The 19330-nt window shown below is 35.1% G+C and overlaps 1 protein-coding gene across 10 annotated transcripts in view; it reads left to right on the forward strand.

The window, feature by feature from the left end:
- MAGI2 (membrane associated guanylate kinase, WW and PDZ domain containing 2) overlaps positions 1-19330 on the forward strand; it is a 1350742-nt gene that overhangs the window by 390064 nt on the left and 941348 nt on the right. For all 10 annotated transcript variants that reach the window (XM_058725276.1, XM_058725278.1, XM_058725277.1 and 7 more), the window contains exon 2: positions 6200-6316. In XM_058725276.1, coding sequence (XP_058581259.1) covers positions 6200-6316 — 117 coding nt within the window. The remainder of the gene's footprint in view (positions 1-6199; positions 6317-19330) is intronic.

A 19330-nucleotide genomic window follows, 5' to 3' on the forward strand; every position in this document is an offset into this window, starting at 1 on the left:
CTGACGGTCTTAGCTTCCTGGACAATTCAGGAAAAAACAAACAAACAAACAAACAAACAAAAAAACCCAGGATCCTAGGGAGATATTATTCATGGCTTTATTTCTTATGGACTATGGATAACTTGTGATCTATAATTATAAATACTTAATGAAATTAATTTGCTTGATTACAGAAAAAAAGATCCTCAAACTCTAAAATGCACTTAGTAAACACTTTATATGGAAGCATAGAATTTAGATCTAGTGGAGACCTTATTTGGTTCTGCACATACTGTTATGGACTGAATGTTTGTCTCCTCCAAAAGTCATAAATTGAAATTCTAACCTCCAATGTTATGGTATTAGGAAGTGGGACCTTTGAGAAGTTATTAGGTTATAAAAGTGGAGCTCTCATTAATGGGACAAGTACCTTTAATAAGAAACATCAGAGAGATGATTTCTCTCTCAGCTATGTGAGGATACAAGAAAAAGATGGCCCTTTGCTGACTAGGAAGAGTGCCCTCGCCAGACACCCAGTCTGCTAGCTTCTTGATCTTGGACTTAGCATCCTGAACTGTAAGAAAGAATACCTGTTGTTTAAGCCACTCAGTGTAATGGTATTCTGTTATAGCAGCCCAAAATGATAAAAGACCCATCTTTTACAAGTGAGAAAAATGAGACCAGAAGTGAAAGACAACTCCATGAGTAAGCGTTGGTGCACTACAGTATTTGTGATCTATTTATTCAGGAAAAATTACAGGGCCTTGTATATTAAGAAGGCACTGCTTTAGATATTGAAGTGAGAAGGGGGAGAAGATATATAATGACTAGGGAATTCCCTGTCCTGGAGGGCTCACAGTTTACTATACAACATAATGTAGACTCTCCAGTCATTGTATGGCCTATTAGAATGTACAAAGTGCTTAAGAAAGGTGGCCTGGATATAGAAGTTCAGAGAAGGAAGAAGACCAAGAGATCACAAGGAAGGCCAAGGGAAGGATAATTTTAAGCTGAAGAGTGGATGAGAATTCCATGGGTAATATCAAAGGGAAGACATTCTTATTCATGCAGTTTCTTCAATTGCAAACAACAAAGGGGAAACTAACAAAGGTGGCTAGGAAAATGCAGAATAAGGACAGTTCTGTGTGTCCAGAAAGCAAAAATGATGGCTGCCACTTTCAGGGTGAATGCATTTTGCATTCACGTTCTTGGGTCACTCCACCTATAAGGTCCACTCCTGGAAGAGAAACTTTTATTGGTTAAGCTAGACACAAAGGCAGATTGACTAAAAGTCTAACCCCATTTAAACAGGATGAGATCGATTTGGCTACTGGGAAAAAAGAAATAAAGGTGCCGCTACCAAAGGAAGGTAGTGCAACATAAAGCACAAAGATGAGTACAAAATATAAAGCACAAACACAAAAATCAAATACCCACTTCAACATCTTGTAGAGGATTAATGGAGAAAACAAAAACAAAACAAATAAACAAACAAACAACAACAACAAAACCTGAGGTAAAGAGAAGGAAGTACAGGATGAATAGATGACATCAGAATGAGCCAGACTTTGGCTTTCTGGTCATCTTCACCTTCTTCTTTCTATGCACCCTCTACCATCCCAATCAGTAAATTACTCTTCTCAATGCACATTTAGTTTAGAAAGTGCAAGCTGATTTCAAGAAGCATTTGACTAAAGGGAAGAGAAAGTTTGAGCTAATAGCCATGCCCACTAATGAGGGATGGGACTATACCTGTCACGAACTAGCAATCAGACCCTTGGCACAAATATTACAGAGCCTGGTGTGTTTTTCCCTCAACCTTAGATAAGTGACCAACGTTAGCTACAGGACTACAACTAACAATTTGTCTTAAGGAAAATGCCAAGGAGTTTCTGTCCACCTGAGCTAAGTGGCATCTTCTTTCATAGCTTCCTCAACCTAGGCATTCAAGTAGTAAAGGGGGCAAAGCAGTTCTACTGGGCAAATTTCTGAAAACTTGGAAACCATAGAGATGCACACTACTTTCAAATGGTAACATTTACAGTTTTCATTCTCAAACTCCATGGGAGTTTCTTCCTGATGCTTTCCCCAGTCCCCATTTCATCTTTGCTCCAAGCCCAGTGTCAGATAATTTGAGAGAGCTCCACTTTCTTCATTCGCAATACAAATGAAGAGTTTGAATCATGTTCTGTCTTAAGGGTTCTTCATAAGTTAACCTTTGATGTCAGGCTGAAAAGCTTGTTTGAGGTCATGTTGAGAAAGGACTTGACTGCTTTGAACTAAGAATTTTGGTCTTCAGCGGTGCCTGGATCACTCAGTTGGTTGAGCGTTTGACTTCACCTCAGGTCATGATCTCACTGTCCATGAGTTTGAGCCCTGCATCAGGCTCTGTGCAGACAGTTCGGAACCTGGAGCCTGCTTCTGATTTTGTGTCTCCCTCTCTCTCTGACCTTCCCCTGCTCACATTCTCTCTCTCTCTCCTTCAAAAATAAATAAATATTTAAAAAATTTTAAAAAGAAGTTTGGTTTCCAGACTATAGGTTAAGAAACTTAAGTACATGTTCTTTAGCAGAATCATCAGCTTCAAATCCTTCCCAGATCTCTTACTAACAAATATGTGATTTGAAAACGTATTATATCTTCTAACTTGTTTTATTTTGTAAAATAAATGGGAAAAATCACAGTTAAATGAAGTATTTCAAAAAATTTTAAATATAATAAAAGAGCTACTGAGCTTTTCAAAGAATATAATGGCTAAGGCATTGGCGGTGGCAGTGCTCTGCTTAACAGAATGATTGATGTAGGTATCTTCTAAGGCAGCAAATCTAGGTATCACTAACAAATGACAGAACAGAAACTCCATGGAAAAAAATAACAATACGACCAAAAGTTATAACTATGGCAAATAATGTAGCAGATTATTCATTTGTTTTAATAATAGGTAATATTTACTGAACACTTACCATGCATAATTTTTTAAAATGTGAACTTAGATACCTGAAATCAGGTAATCTTGAGACCCAAGAGCTATTTTTCAGCTCAGCTATTGCCCACTCCTGTTGCTTAATTCTTCTCTAATTTAACTTGCTAATTAAGGGAACATGTGCCCTTAAGAGTGTGTGTGTGTGTGTGTGTGTGTGTGTGCTCTCTACACATATATACACATATATACATATATATAAAATAGTTCTATACCTACACATGTATCAGTTGGGATCATGTAAATTGCAAATAACATAAAACCATAATAGCTTTAGAAATATATGCTGTGTAGTTGCCTATATTATTTTAGCTGCTCATTGAAGCCATCAGGGGTCTAGGTTGTTTCTAACTTCTATTCTACTCCAGTATCCTTAGCATGTTGGATTTTTCCCTTATGCATGTCATATCCCTTTATGGCTGCTTCATCTCAGAGAGCTGGTCTAGTTCAGTTAATAAAGAAATACTCTCCTTCTATGTTAGGTCTCAATGGCCAGAACACAGCTTCTGGAAGTTGAAAGGGCAGCCAGGAAAGTGAGGAACTAGGTCGTATGACTATTTCAGACCACTGTGATCCACGTCCTAAAGCTGAGCATATTTGGGCCTGAAACTAAGTCAGTATTCTTAATTAAAAAGAAGAAAAAAGAAAAGAAAAAGAACAAAGGAAAGAATACTGGGTAGGCAAGTAGCAGAAGTTCCCATAATAAGGATAAATAAAAATTTTTTATTTGAAAGATGTGGTGAAAAATTATGAAGAACAATAAAGTATTTGTGAAATATGAGGCAAGAGAAGCCCTTCCAAAATAATTGTCATCATTTATGTCTTTCATTTTAATTAATGGAAGAAATTTTATATTAATTCTCAGAAGCTTCAGCAGATCCTTCCATGGGGGGAAAAAGTCACTGAATGAATAGACAGCTTTTTGTTGTTGTTTTCTTACAGAAGTTAATTTTTGAGAGGGTGAATGTAGCATATTTGTAGTAGAAAAATGGTTTAAACTGATAATTTGTTTCAGGGAAAAGAATCATCTTGGACTACAAAATGTGAGCTTATCCATGTAACATTAGGTGAGTGATTCTAGCTCACTTTAGTGGACAGACTGCATCTGTTGTTCTATAGTTAGCATTTTCTCCGGCTGCTAGAAAACATCTCATCACTTGGAATGTCCCACATATTTGACAGAAAGAAAAAGAGAAGAAAGCCGCAGTGCAGTTGTTGAAGGACCTGTGTACTTCGAACTCTGTGGAAATGACAGCTGAAAACAGGCAGGCATGATGCTGGCTCTGTGGCTGTAATGAATTAGTGGCAAGGGTAGGCATGATCTGTTGACCAGAAAAGACTGAGGGAGAAAAACAGCATTTCAGGCTCTCTAATAATTAACTCCTTCAGAGGGATGTCAGGAAGTCCAAGACCCATGGAAATGCAGAACGTTTGGCAACATGCCTACATAATAGGCAATCGTAGATAAGTGTTAGTTTTAAGTGACTCTCATATTTGACTGCTTTGCTTCTTTGACCAAAGAAATTGTTTTGAATTTGGAAAATTAGATGTACAAGCATTCTGGATGTAGTGTTTATGTGCACTCAATAAGCAATATGTTTGCCTTGGATATCATTTGTTTTCTGATATCATATTATATTGGGTGGAAAAAACTAGATTGCAATTATTTGCTCAAATATATGAGAAACAGTGTTTGGAGAGGAAAAATTTTGATAGTCAATTCGGTTAAAAATATTATTTCTTATGGCGTCTTACTGAGGCTGTGCCAATAAGATACACAGCAACTGAAACAATGGATTCAGAAACTTCAGAAATGTTGTGATATGTAGTTTGCAAACATTAACTACTGTTTGCATAAAAGGTGTTTGTGTTGCATATATGCACACCCGCATAATGCTATTTTACATGGTCATGGTGGTGCAAATAGATTGATGAATTGTAATTTGGGGATTCAAAAAGACGAAGAAAATATGATTTATGTGACTCTTACAGATTTCCTATTCTATCTTTAATTTTTTGACCTGGTTCAATTATCTAATATGCTTGAAAAGATAACCATTTCAGGAAGGATTATTTATATTTTTATAGGTATTTTGATTTATAATTTATTCTTTTAAATAGAATAAGAAGGGCCTTGGATAAATCTTCATAATTTTGCATAATTATCTTTAAATATGAAATTAGTCTTTGGTAGATCCACAGAGTACCTTTTCTTGCCTAGGGCTCAGTTTATTTTTCATTACATTATAATGGCAAATAGGCTTAAAATTATTTCTGGAATAATAATAATAATAATAATAATAACAACAATAATAATAAAACAATTATAATAATAAAAGAAAAATTACCTAAAATTTTTCAAACCTTGTCCCAGGTTAAAAAGATCTGCACATAGAAAATTAACTTGAAGGGGCACCTGGGTAGCTCAGTCAGTTATGTGTCCGGCTCTTGGTTTTGGCTCAGGTATGATCTCACAGTTCATGAGATCAAGTCCCATACCAGGCTCAGCACTGCTGGTGAGGAGCCCGCTTGGGATCCTCTCTCTCTCTGCCCCTCCTGTACATGCTCGCTCTCTCTCTCTCTCTCTCTCTCTCTTTCTCTCAAATTAAATAAATAAACTTAAAAAATAATTAAAATAACATTAACTCATACATACACACTTTAAAAAAATTATTTTGATTTATTATATAAATGGAATGAAACATTAATATTTGTGTAGGTTTTATTGTTTTAACTTTTCAAATCACTGTATCTAAATCCATTGTAACTTTGAATAACTTAAAAATCTTCTCAAACCTTGAAGACATACTAAGTGAAATAAGACAGTCACTAAAGGGAAAATATTATATGGCTCCACTTATATCATATACCTAGAGCAGTCACATTCATGGAGATGGAAAGTAGAATGGTGCCTGTCAGAGCCTAGGAGGAAAGGGACAATGGAGGTAGTGGGTGGGTGTCTTTTTTGTCAGCAGTGCTATGAGATATACTGTGACATTAGTTCAGGAGTAACACATAACTTTTGACATAATACAGACTTCATTCTAAATGAAAAATAATTTAAAGAATGCCTTGTAAAATGCTGAGCACAGACCTGACAATTATCTCAGTAAATCTTATCTTTTACTATTATGCAGATAAATCTTTAAATGGGTTCATGAGTATATTTAAGACAGAATCAAATTACATACTTAAAACTTATTTTCCAGCATCCTTAATTAAGAAACTTTATCATTCTAGGAGGAATTGTTGATAAGGATCTTCGTCACTACCTCAACTTACGATTTCAGAAGGGTTCTGTGGATCACGAACTTCAGCAAATCATTCGTGACAACCTCTACCTCCGCACAGTGCCGTGTGAGTACAACAGACAACATTATTGTCTTTCTATGTTAAAAGATAAGTGTTCACCTATGTGTCTATTATTTAAAAGAAAAGTTAAATTGTACTAATTTTTTATGGTGGACTTTGGGACAAAATTGATTTGAGATACGGATTTTTTTGAGATATGGAATTTTTAAGTGAAAAAAATTTAACTACCATTGTGTGGTTTATGATGATGTTGTAGCCAGATGAAACTTGCAGTTGTCAAGCTACAAAGCCTGTCTTACTTCTTAAATTCGTTTTGATAAATATGAACTCTAGTGCAGGATGTTGATGATTTAGAATGAATCATGATTGGGGTAGAACTCCACACTGTGAAACAAGAGAATGCAAATTAAATTTATTAGCTGAAACAGCTATTTTGTAAGTAGAATCTACCCAGTAACTCCCAACCTCATATCTGGTTTGCAGCAGGGGATCCTCACAAGTGAAAAGAAACTCATGCATTGAAAAGTAAAGCTAAATGTCTGTAACTCTTAGAAAGTGATAATGTTGAGTGTTGGGTACAAATGTCTCATATGCAACCTATAGAAATCCACAGAACAACAATCTCTGATTATGAGCAGGTGCTATTTCAAAAGAGAGGACCCAGTCAAATGATAAAATTCACACATCAACTTTTTAGTACCTGTCAGCTTATTTAAGAATCTTGTATTAACTGTAGCACAATTCAAGGACTTTTCAAGCCAGGTCCTAGATCCTAGGTAGATATCAAAATCCATTTCCTTCAAGTCCCATGATCCTCAGAGACTTCCCAATCTCTCCAAAAACTCTGTGGTGTTGTGTGTATTTCTTTTGTTTTAGCACTGCTCTGAATTTTAATAAACTCAAAGCTATGGGCTCTGGAAAATTGACATTAAAGACAGGAAAACTTAGCTATATATATATTATATATATGTCAGCCTCTTATCTGTTTCTCTCAGCTTTTAAACATAATAAAGTGCCCGGATTCTTTATTCAGTATTTCAGATATATATATATATAGGGGGTGTCTTGAACTACCAGAACTATGCAAAAGGCATAGGTCATGGATGATTATACTGAACTGTTGAAAACACACAGAGAAGCGAAATGGATAATTCAGCACCCAACCCTTTTTACCTACGCACATCTTAGGAGGGGTAGACTTTTGCCTTTGTAACACCAAATGCCATCAAAACAAAAATGCCAGGGCACCACTATCACATATTCTTAAATGAGAATGCTTACTGATTGACATCTTGTCAGTCCAAATGCTACCCCTGTCAGTTTGTGTTAGTGAAGTGAATAGACTTTTGGGCTCTTGCTTTGAAACTAGAAGTTGAGAAAAGTGCATTCTTAAACTTGTAAGTTTGACATTAGAGTGATGGCCAGAGGAAGATGGATTAAAGTAAGTGACTGAACTATTTATAAGGTAACGGGTGGACGCATTTTCAAAGCTGTGATGTTGTCAGTGCAGCCATGTGCATTTATCTTTTGTGACATGAAAGAAAGGAGATCTGAAATACTGAATAAAGAATCCGGGCACTTTATTATGTTTAAAAGCTGAGAGAAACAGATAAGAGGCTGACATTCAGGAATACTTGTAGTCCTTGCTAAGGCGATGACATAAATAAGAAGTCTTAATTAAATATGTAGATAATAGGGATAAATTTTGCATTAGTTAATTAACTTCTTAAATCATCTCTCTTTAGAGTACAAAAGAAATACTATGAAGGAAAAATAAATATAAGGGTAAAATGACTAGGCTTATATGAGTAAACATAAAGAGTTTCATGATGTGATTTCAGTACAAGGTCATAAATTCAATTAGAAGTCCTTGAATAGCTCTTATAAAGGAGATCATTAGAAATGAATCTGAATATTGTAATCAAACAATTATTCTTTGAATTTGTAGCCACTACTCCTAATAGCCAGTTGGAGTAATACCATTCATTAAGGATGCTCTTAACTTGGCATAAAAGTGAAAAAGACATCTAAGATAGTGATGAGTCTGACTTATATCATCTCTAATTACTTTTATACTGATGTACTGGACCTACACAATCTACCATCTCCACTTAGTGTATCTTTTAATAAAATGTTCAGACATATTCAGAGAATATGCAGCAAAAATGTGTCAGTCATGTAAAAAGTCCTGGCTTTGTTTGGAATCTTACATGTGTGTCCAGCATATCTACTGGTCTTGACTATGGAGTGATGTTTGTTACATATTTTCTTTGGTAAAAAAATTCTCATTGGTTTTCATATACCCAGCACCATAAAAGGAATAGATGTTACGGAAGAGTATGTCACTGCTCTTACAAATGCATACATTAATATGTATGCCTCTTGTGTGGTCAATAAATGGCTCCAAGAATAGGTCCTGGATAACTCCATGAGAAAACAAATTGTAGTACATTGTAACTATGTGAGGGTGGCTTAACTATTTTTATAAGGCAAGACCCAACTGAATAATTCTGCTTACTCCACCGCCAGTAACTATGACTAGGAGGAAAGGAACAGTCTTGGCACTGGATTTCCTTGGTGTCTAGTGAATAAGAAGATTCTGGGGTGAGAGCTCCAGAGACACCCTCCCCTCACAAACCCCCATATACCCAGCCAAATTCAGTTGTGGCCAACTTGGCTCCTGTACCCCTCTCTGGAAAGGAATCTGGGCCCAGCTTCTGGTTGATTTCCAAGCTAAGTGAGGGAGGGAGGTGGTTAGTCTAGCTCTTTATGGACCTTAACTGTAAATAACATAAAATCTCATCAGTCTGTTCCCTGCCCCATAAACAAAGTTGACTGCATTTAGGCTTTTCATTTGTCCAGAACCGTATCTCAGGGCCTGATTTTTCAAAAATATATTTTTTGAAGCTGTGTCTCTAGTCTTGAAAGGCAGAGCTTGGTCACAGAGACAGGATTGTTGGGCATATAATGAACATGAGCATACACACTTCTGTGAATGCACACAGAAGCTCCCATGAGATCAGTTCATCCTTCTCTGAAATTGAATCAGGGAGAAAAGATCCTTAGGAACTAACTCTTGATATTTTCTCTAAAACATAAGCCGTCACATGGTTTGCATATTAAAGACCTCAATTTGTACCTAAATATGTGTCTTTTCATCGCTAGTTGTATGATTTATGGGGGGTAAAAGTCTTAAGAGGATCCTGGTGTCCTAAAATCAAAGTTGATTTTTAAAAACTAAATACTGTAGATGAATCTTTCTACCATTAGATTTAAGGCTAGATAGGATTTTTATGTAAGGGAACTTCAGGAGACATGAGTAAATAATCATGAGACAAAACTGTTGTAATTTAGAATGTGATAAAGACTAACCAGGAAAAATGTATACACATAAAGGACTTGGAAAAGTTCAGAACATACATCAAATGGGATTTCAGTTACTTTAATAGTATACAAAGGACAATTTCAGAAGCACTAAGTTAGTAGCATCTATTTAGAGATTAGCAAGATTATTTAATTGTATCATGGTAAATGTGCAAAGTTAAGGCAGCATGGCTTGTTCTTTGGATAATATAGGTTCAAACATATGTGAGGGAGTTTAATGGAATTAATACAGAAAAACATTGGATTAATTTTCAAGTGTTTAAACACTTAAAAATGGAGTTTATTTTTGTTTTAGTATTCTACTGTGCATAAAGATTGCATATAGTTAACTCTTCAGTCTAATCAACCATGGTTAAATTGACTATGCTTCCTAACCATGAGGAAAAAAGATATAACCATTTTCATTTATTGATGAAACGCTGGTCTTCTCTATCCAGTATTTATTAGAGACACAAATTAATTTTCAAGGCATTTATGAGCACAGATATAAATTCCAGATACTTTTTCCCCATTATACCAGTTGCCATGAAGGAGAACTTCAATGACCAATTTTTAAAGTTTCAAAATGAAATGGAAGGTAGTTAAAATTAAACTTCTCTCTCAAGTTCATACTTTGTCATTTGGTGAGATGGTCTTATTAGGAAATGTTTTAAATGTATTTGAAGCCAAAAGAAATACCAGCGTATACCAAGTAAAAGACAAAAATCAATAAAACCAAATGTCTAAAACTATTTCATAAAAAGTGAATAAAATGAAAAACATAGTTTTAAGATATGAAAAAAATTACTTTTATGGAAGAGCTGATTGGGGTGTAACTCACAATGATGTTTCTACATATTTAAGCACCAAGTTAGTACAAACTAAGTCATGTTAAAAAGAAGCAATATCAAGAATAAAATTGTAAGATTACTAATATATATTTAAAAAATTTTTCTGTTATGTTAAATTATATTTCATGGAGAAGCAAATAGAAATGGGCTCTTTAAAAGTTATGGAATTGGTTTCCCTTTAAGGAAAGCAGTTACCAACACACCAAAAGGTGTAGCTATGCAAAGGGATCAATATCCCTTTCCCCTCATTATATTAGACTATAGTCAGAGAGGACTATAGAAGAGAAGCTGGTGATTACATATGTATTAAAAAGTCTGAAATTAAAAAAAAGTCTGAAATTAGGGCAGAACTTTCTAGTATACTGCATGGGGGAATATGATTTTAATTCTTAAGCACACATCAGTACTTTTAAAGTTTATATGATATTTTTTTAATATTCAACAAGGCAGTATGTTTTTGTGGGCATGTATTAATCTTTCTAGTTATTTGTAATTTTCATCATGAAGGTGTAGTTCTAAGCATGTGCTAATAAGGGATGATGACATCAACCTGTGTCACTGTTATATTACTAAAAAAAGAAAACAAAAATTCCAATGACTTGAAATTCTGTGAGTTGAAGTGATCAAGAACATAATTAAGGACTCCAAATATCTTTGAGCAGTGTAGACTCATGGACTACAATAGTAGGTTGAATTACAGGTATTATGTAGGCATAGAACTAGAGATATCAGATCCAACTAAATTTTAAGCCAACATATTGCAACCAATGTAGATTATATATGTTTCAACCTTAGCCTTATTACTTCAAATTAAGAATCACCAATTTAGAAGCTCCTTTTAATGTTGCTTTTAGTGTATGAATCATGTTCTTTTGCAATTATTTCAGAATCAAGTTGCCGGATTTTTGTTCTTTGAAAATGAATTTTATTTTTTTAAACAACCTAATTATATTTGGTGCTAAGTATCAAGAATAGGGTTATTAGAGAATAACTATGGTTATCTGCATTGTGGACCAAAGAAGAAGGAAATCTATAAACAAATGAAACTAAGTATCTTGAGAGATTTATAAACTGCCCTGGAAAGCTAGCTCAAAAGAAAAATTTCAAAAGCTTCTGAGCAGTACAAATACTTGAAATAATTCTACTCATTTACTCATTCAGATGTATGCCTGAGTGGTACGTTTGTTAAAAATGTGTTATTACTTTACAGAAAGCTTTATTAGGTTAACTCTCTGCTCCTTATCACTGAGAATAGTAAGATCTAGTTTCATGTCATATACATGAAAGTACAATACATTTTTCTTTTTCTTTTTCACATTGAACAAAGTGAATGTATCTTTCCCAGTCAGATAGTAACGTTCATTGCGTTGGTTGACAGAGTACTCTCCAGGAGAGAAATGGCTTCAAAATTTTACTTAAAAGGAAAGTCAAGGAACATTAGAAGTGATTGTATTGATTTACCCATTTGACACCACAGGACACTAGTTTTTGAATAAAGGAACATATCTGGTACAAAAAAGCAACAAATCCAACAGTGAACAGCCTTACTGATCTTCCCAACCATATAAAATCCTCTTTGCCCTGACTTGATCAGCTTTTTTGTGTGTGGCTGTGAGCCAATCTTTCCTCTTGGTTTTTCTCTTTTTGGTTTGTATTTCTTTCTTTCCTTTTTATAAGAGGGTGACTCTTCATAGGAAACCTGGGTTTGTAGACCACGGATGGAGTAGGCAGATGGTATGCACGCTCTTGGGTTTCAGTGGCTCCAGCAGCTGGCCCGGGGAAGAATTGGATATGAGTGCTTGAAGCCTTTTTTCCACCTCCAGAAAAGCCAGTAATCACAGTCAGTGGAAAACAGCTCATCTTCCAGAACCTGCTCCCTGCAGACTTCAAAATTGTAACCCAGTTGGATATAAAGAGGTCAACATATCTCATCGCATGCCACTGCACTTTTTGAATAGAAAGAATTAAGACTCTGTCAGGTTCAGACCTACTCAAGTTTCCAAAGTCTGCTGACTAGTACATAGGCTGAAGGAAAAGCTGTAGGCAGATGGCAAGGATATTTGTGTTCTTGTGGGACTTTAAGGCTGTAAATTTGTACTAGAACCCTCAATTTCTGATTCAGATGCATCTGTCCAAAAGAACAAGAAAGGAATACTAATTGTGGTTACTGATATTCTAATGTCCAGTGCACTAGTCAGAGTTATTCACAGTTTTCAGCTCAGCATTGCTACAGCTTGGTGAGTAGTGATAACCCTTGGTTTTTCCTTATTTCACAACATGGTGCTATGGAAAGAGCACTCATCTAAGAATTAAGAGCAATTGGTTCTAGTCTAGGCTCTGCCGCTAACTAACTATAGGACCTTGGCAAAAGCCTTACCTTTTGGGTGGGTAGGGAATGAAAGAAATAGCTCTAATGTGACTCTTTCTACTCTAAAATGCTGTGGTTTTCTGATTCTCCTGGCTTACTTTTCTTTATATTGTTGTTATTCAAATCAGTTCATCAAATTGGCTTAAATTATTCTGAGTATGGAATGCCCTTGATATTGAGCAGGTGTAAACAGCTTATGGAAACTGAAGATATATCAAATACAGCAGACACTTCAGGGAAAAATAAAAAGCTGGGTTTAAATTAAGTGCAGTTCTGGATAAAACCAGCCATGCGTGTACTTTCAGATTTTTCTGTGAATGTCAAGTTAAGGATGCCATCATAAGTCTGATGTTCCTTGAAATCTGCCTTCACTATTCATGAAACTCTGAAATATGGTCCAGTTTTAGTAAGTGATGGGTAAATAAGCATAATGAGAAATACAAAGCTTTTAAAATTGCTCTCCTCCTTTGGAATGTGTAATGAGTTGAGATGTGACATAAAGACTTCTGAAGCATGAGGTGTATTGTTGTGAAAATGTGATTGCAATTTTTAGGATAAGATATTTACACATGAAATATAGTATCTCCCAATGTTGAACTTTAATAAATGTCTTATGCAAGTGAATGGCGCTGGGTGGATGCTCAAATAGCTCTAACTAATGGGAAGTTAAAGCAGTGCTGAGTGCGGTCTTTACAGAACAGATGAGAAATTTAGGAGAGTCAGTAGGGTTTCTCACTCATGATAATTAAAAGGTAAAAGTGAGGTAGGATTGATAGTCGATTCAATTAAAAAGTACCCATAAACCCTATCTTTGGTAGGCATGTCAGATGTTTAGTATAGGGTCAATTTTCAGTTAGTTTCCCAGTTTCTGTTGCACGCTTTCTTACTGAAATGCTAACTTTCAGGGATATTACTTTTTATGCACACAAACTCAGCAAGTATCTGCAGAAGCTCTGTCAGAATGAAGATAGACTTTTACCTACTGCTCCACACAACCCACTTGTCTGCATAAATGATAACTTCTCAACTTGTCCTTCAAAGAAAAGACTGAATTGGGGAACCCAGTGTAAAGCTATGTATATCTGTTCTCTCCCATTTTGGGTAGGAATTCTGATTTCTTGTCTCCTGTTTTTAATCGTCTGACACTGATGAACAACTCTGCAGATCAGTAAAGGGCCTAAATATTTGCAGGAAAGCTGAGATTGCATATCCTGAATGCGATTCATCTTAGCATTCCCAGTGGCGGAATGGTTGATGAGTGCCCAGGCAAGACCAGTCCTAGGTATTGGACTTCATGAATATCAACCAGAACAGTTCATTAAATTGCAGCCATCATTTGCTGAATACTTCCTGTGTGCAAGAAATGTTTTTTTTACACTATCTAATTGAATCCTCACAGCATCCCTCTAATGTGTTACCCCACCTTTGCAGACATATGGGAAAAGCAAAGCTCTGACATTAAGTAACAGGCCAGACACTATGCACTAACTCAGTGGAGGAACAGAAATTCTATCCCAGGTGGATCTGACTCCCAGCCCACACCCTACATGAGAAGAACTCTCTAGTAGAAGTTCTGGGGAGTTATAAGCACCATAAAGGTGCATTCAAAGAGGTTCCGAGATGCTCCCGGGATAGAAAAAGAGGAAAAGCAAAGAACTGCAAGGTATCTACTGAGTATGAATGGAGTTCCATTGATAGAAAACACACGTTTTTGCCAAGCAGATAGGGACAGAAATTCCTATGGTAAAAAAAAATAATATATATATATATATATGTAATTATCATGAAGGTTTTCAAGTTAAGGTCTGTTGATTGGTTAGCTTCAAGTCAATTCATCTTGACAGGAGGCTCTTGACTGGCCATTAATCAATTAAATACCAAACTGTCTTTTTTTTAGAATGTTATTGCCAGAAATATTGGAATATTTAGATACCTAAGGGGAGAAAAAAAATCGATAAATATATTATTCCAATAACTAAAACCGTTAGCCTTATCATAGGAAAAGAGATAAAATATGCAAATAACTCTAGATTATATAAAAGCTTTCTTTAATTTCTAAACTTTACTCTGAATTCTAATCTAAATCTAAAATTCTAACTACAAAAACCTCTATAAACAGGTATTTACAAAAGTTCCCAGTTCCTCACTTTGGCATTTTATAAAAGTATTTCTTTTGCAAACCAGTGTGAAGGTGGTGGTTGGAGTTAGGGTGGGGGAGGGGAATTAATTAACATTTAACAACCATCTACATGTAAGGACTATAATAATGCCCTTGTGTTTCGCAATCCTATTAGAAATGTGTTGTGGTTCCCATTTTCCAAACCAGGAAATTTAGGCTTAGAGAGGTTAAGAGTTCCTCCCCAGACCATAGCTGCTGAGTCAGTGATAAGGAATTCCAGTATCTAGATCTGTCTGATGTCAAAGCCCATTTATCAGATGTACGATGTCACATCCTTGGTCACTATAGCTCTGATTTCCCCTATAGTTTTTTTTTTTTTAATGTTTATTCATTTTTTGAGAGACAGAGACAGAGCGTGAGTGGGAGAGGAGCAGAGAGAGAGAGACACACACCCACACACAGAATCTGAAGCAGGCTCCAGGCTCTCAGCTGACAGCACAGAGCCCAACATGGGGCTTGAACCCACAGACCATAAGATCATGACCTGAAGTCGGATGCCTAACCAACTGAGCCACCCAGGCGCCCCACCCCTATAGTTCTGAACAAATTTTGGTAGGCCATAAAATATAGGAAACTGCTTAGATGTGTATCTGTATTTTTTACCTAATGTTTCCATAAAAGCAGAAAAAAAAAAACATGAAAATAGATAATGAATTATATAAGACCTTTAAATCACACATTTATTCCCACAACTGCCATGCAGGAGCCCCATTGGTATTATTCCTACAAAGGCTCTGGAAAGACCCTGGTCAGTAGCTGATTGTTATTATTCAACAGTGGCATGCCCTCCTCTGTTCCTATGTGGAAGTAATAACCAAAACATAGACAACTGTGTTATTTGCTCTAGAATTCATAACATTTTAATGGGAAAAAATGGTCCTTTTTCTACTGAAAGGAAGCACTGCTTTGCCATCTCAGTGTAACTGGTGCTCCACTGACTGAGATGTCACTTGTAACCCAGTATGGTGACAGCTTCTCAGTTCCCAAATCCTCTGACTAGCTCTCTGAGCATAGTTCCATGGTGATACAATGTGGCACAACTTGTTTGATCCCTTCACCAGGAACATACGGGATTGAGATGCGCACATATGCTCACAGATCCTCCTTGGCTTCTGGGAAAATGCCCCAATTCTGACTGAAGGGATCCAGATTCATATGCACAGTGATATCTAGTATCCATGAAGAACTTCAGTCGTTAAAGAGCCAATGAGTAGGCAGGCAAGCTTAACTTCTGTCAAGATCTCATCTCTTCTTATTGCTTTCGGTGTCAAATAATTTGGTTGTTGTTGTTTTTCTATTCCATAAAACAAAACAGTACATAATGTGCCATTTGGGGTTTGGCAGGAAACAAAACCATGCAAGGAGGAAGAAATTTAGGAAATTAACTGTTTAAAAATTTGCTGGAAAATTAGAGAAGAGGGCTGTAGAATAAATCCTCAGGAATAATAAGCAATACAGAACTGCCCGCCGAGGGTAACTGCTACCTCTGAGGCCTGCAGCTATGGTTCATGAAGCCAGAATAGAGAAATTGCAACCATGGCCTCAATCACTAAGAATTACTCGTAACACTTTAGAATCTAGAGAATGGACACGGAGACCCTCCTACAGAAAACACGGTATCTCCAAGACTTTGGTGTGAAAGAAAAAAGTCACCTTTAAGCATCTTTCTTTTCCATAACCCAAGAGGCATGTAGTATCCATGTCTTAAATTCATTACTTTTTAAAGATGGCTCTAAGTTTTAAATTCCTTTTTCATGAATCTATAGTCAAATACTAACAATATAAATCATTGTTATTAGACATTAGTAAAAAGATTTACAGTACCTTTCTAAAGCAAAGATTTACTTTTCTACTTATACTCAAGCTCCTAATGATTGATTCAAAGTATTCTGATTATATAAAAACTGCCAGAGAGATGTAGTTGTTCTTTAGAAAACCAAGATACTTATGCATTACCAGTGTATTCTAGAACTGTTCTACTGTACTTATAGAATGAGACATTTTAAATGTGTGTATGAGTCTTTGTTCATTTTTTATTCACAACTTTATTATTAAAAAGTATGAATATGACACTAACAAAATTTAGTTCATAATTATATTTCTCACATGAAAAAGCAATTGACAAAAATTGCTTTCAGAACATAATTCAAACTGGGAGCAAGAAAAGGAATCTTAATTAAAAGTGAAGAGTTGAATATTTTATTTGAAGCACTACAGAAAATTAATTATGTTTTGAAAGAAGATGCTTCCTGCACTATGTGGCACAACATCTTTGATCGGAGGTCAACATTGGTAGCTTTTTGTAGGTCCCAACATCATTTCTTTACCTCAAAATTCATTAAGGAGTCTTTTGGTAGAATAAAACACATAAAAAATGTACATACAAGGAAAAAAGAAGTACATTTGGAGAACTTGTATTTAAGACAATATATTGACCTAACATTAGTTTTTAAAAAAAGACATCTGGTTCCCTGATACAAATATAAAAATTTAATTTCATTTATTCTGTAGGTTAAATGTTATTTTCCTTCTGAATACATATATAATCATAAAAAGTTATATTTCAAATTCATTAGTTGTAAAAAGCATGACTGTTAATTCAAAGTGTCATTAACATAGGTAATAATGTGTTAAATTTGAAGAGATTATAAGTTTATAAACTTTTATATGTTGTAACTTATTTTAATTCAGTTTAACTAACATTGAGAGCTACTATGTGCATATGACTAGTTCAGTGCTGAAAATATGGACATGAAAACATGAGTCCTCTTCTCTAGGGATTAATCCTTACCACAAGTTCAAATATAGGAAAACAAATATCATTTTTCTCATTTTATAGATAAGTACACATAATGTACAAAAGTAACTAAGGAAAATAATGACCTTGTGTTACAGTTAAGGCATATAGCCAGATTCGAGACTTTGGGAAATAATTAATTAGAAAACCTAAGTTAATTCATCTTTGTTTAACAATAATGACTAGATTGTTGCATTTGATGGAAAATAGACCAAGGATGGTCTCAACTGAGCAATATGAATCCAGTTTTGGGAACTCTGTTCTCATCTGCCCTTATATATTCATACTCTGGATTTCTTATGAGTGGGGAGAAGAATAAGAAGAAAAGAAAGCAGGAATAAGAAGGAAAGAAAGAATACCAAATATCATGGCAATCCCTGAAAAACTAAACTTGTTTTTTTTTTTATTGCCCTGTGATGGTAAACTTAGTCATATTTACTAGTTAGAAGTGTACATTTTTTATCCTAGAATAAATCTAGATTCTTTGGAATCTCTCATCAAAGCCCTTAGACTGGGAACAATGGATCACGGCTTCCTCAGTGGAAATCTGATAGTAAATAGAGCCTGAGGTAGTTAGGGACTATTGTGATGGTCCATCCCTGCCTGTGTTACCAGGAAGCCTAGAGTTGTATCAAGCATGTAGCCTGTTAGCCTATAAGTGCTCTCTTCATTATTAAGAAGACAAATGAGTCTCAACAAATTAAGTAAGTAGCCCAAGATCATTTGGCTTATACATAGCAGATCCAGAATTAAAACTTGGCTTTGATCTTGATTACAATAAAGGTATAGATATAGGTAGTGTATATGTATATAAATAAATATATATACATATATATATATATACACACACACCATGTATGTGTATATATATGTGTATATATATGTAGTGTATATATACACACATGTATTTATTTATGTCTACTATATAAAACATGATGTGCATATGAGTGTACATGTATCTATATCTTTATATAGAGATCTCATGTGCCCTTTTATAAATATATATGTAACATACATATATCATATATATATAACATATATTTATATATATCATATATATAACATACATATATGTAAATATATATATATATATATATCAGATGTATATATGATATATATAAGACATAAAGGCCCTTACATCAGGAAAATAATAGGACGTACATAAGAACTGTGCAGGGGCGTATTATATACATGTTACAGATAGAAAATTGAAGTTCATTCCAAGATCACATAGAGGTGATAAAAAATAGAACATAAATTTTTAACCTAGTTTGGATCTATCCTCAAATATATTTATCTGTTTTATTCTATCTGTCTCATATTATTTTATATTTATTGTTGTCTCTTATATCTATCACAGAATAGAGGCCAAATTTTAAAGGCCTCTTTTTCTTCAAAATAGTAAGCACTGTAAAAGTCAGATTACTATGAACTATAGCAGCCAGGCAGGCAGGCCTTCAGGAAAATGCAAGCCTTATTAACACACCTTTGGAAACCAAGT

This window comes from Neofelis nebulosa, chromosome 4, assembly GCF_028018385.1.
Source record: "Neofelis nebulosa isolate mNeoNeb1 chromosome 4, mNeoNeb1.pri, whole genome shotgun sequence".
Lineage (NCBI taxonomy): Eukaryota > Metazoa > Chordata > Mammalia > Carnivora > Felidae > Neofelis > Neofelis nebulosa.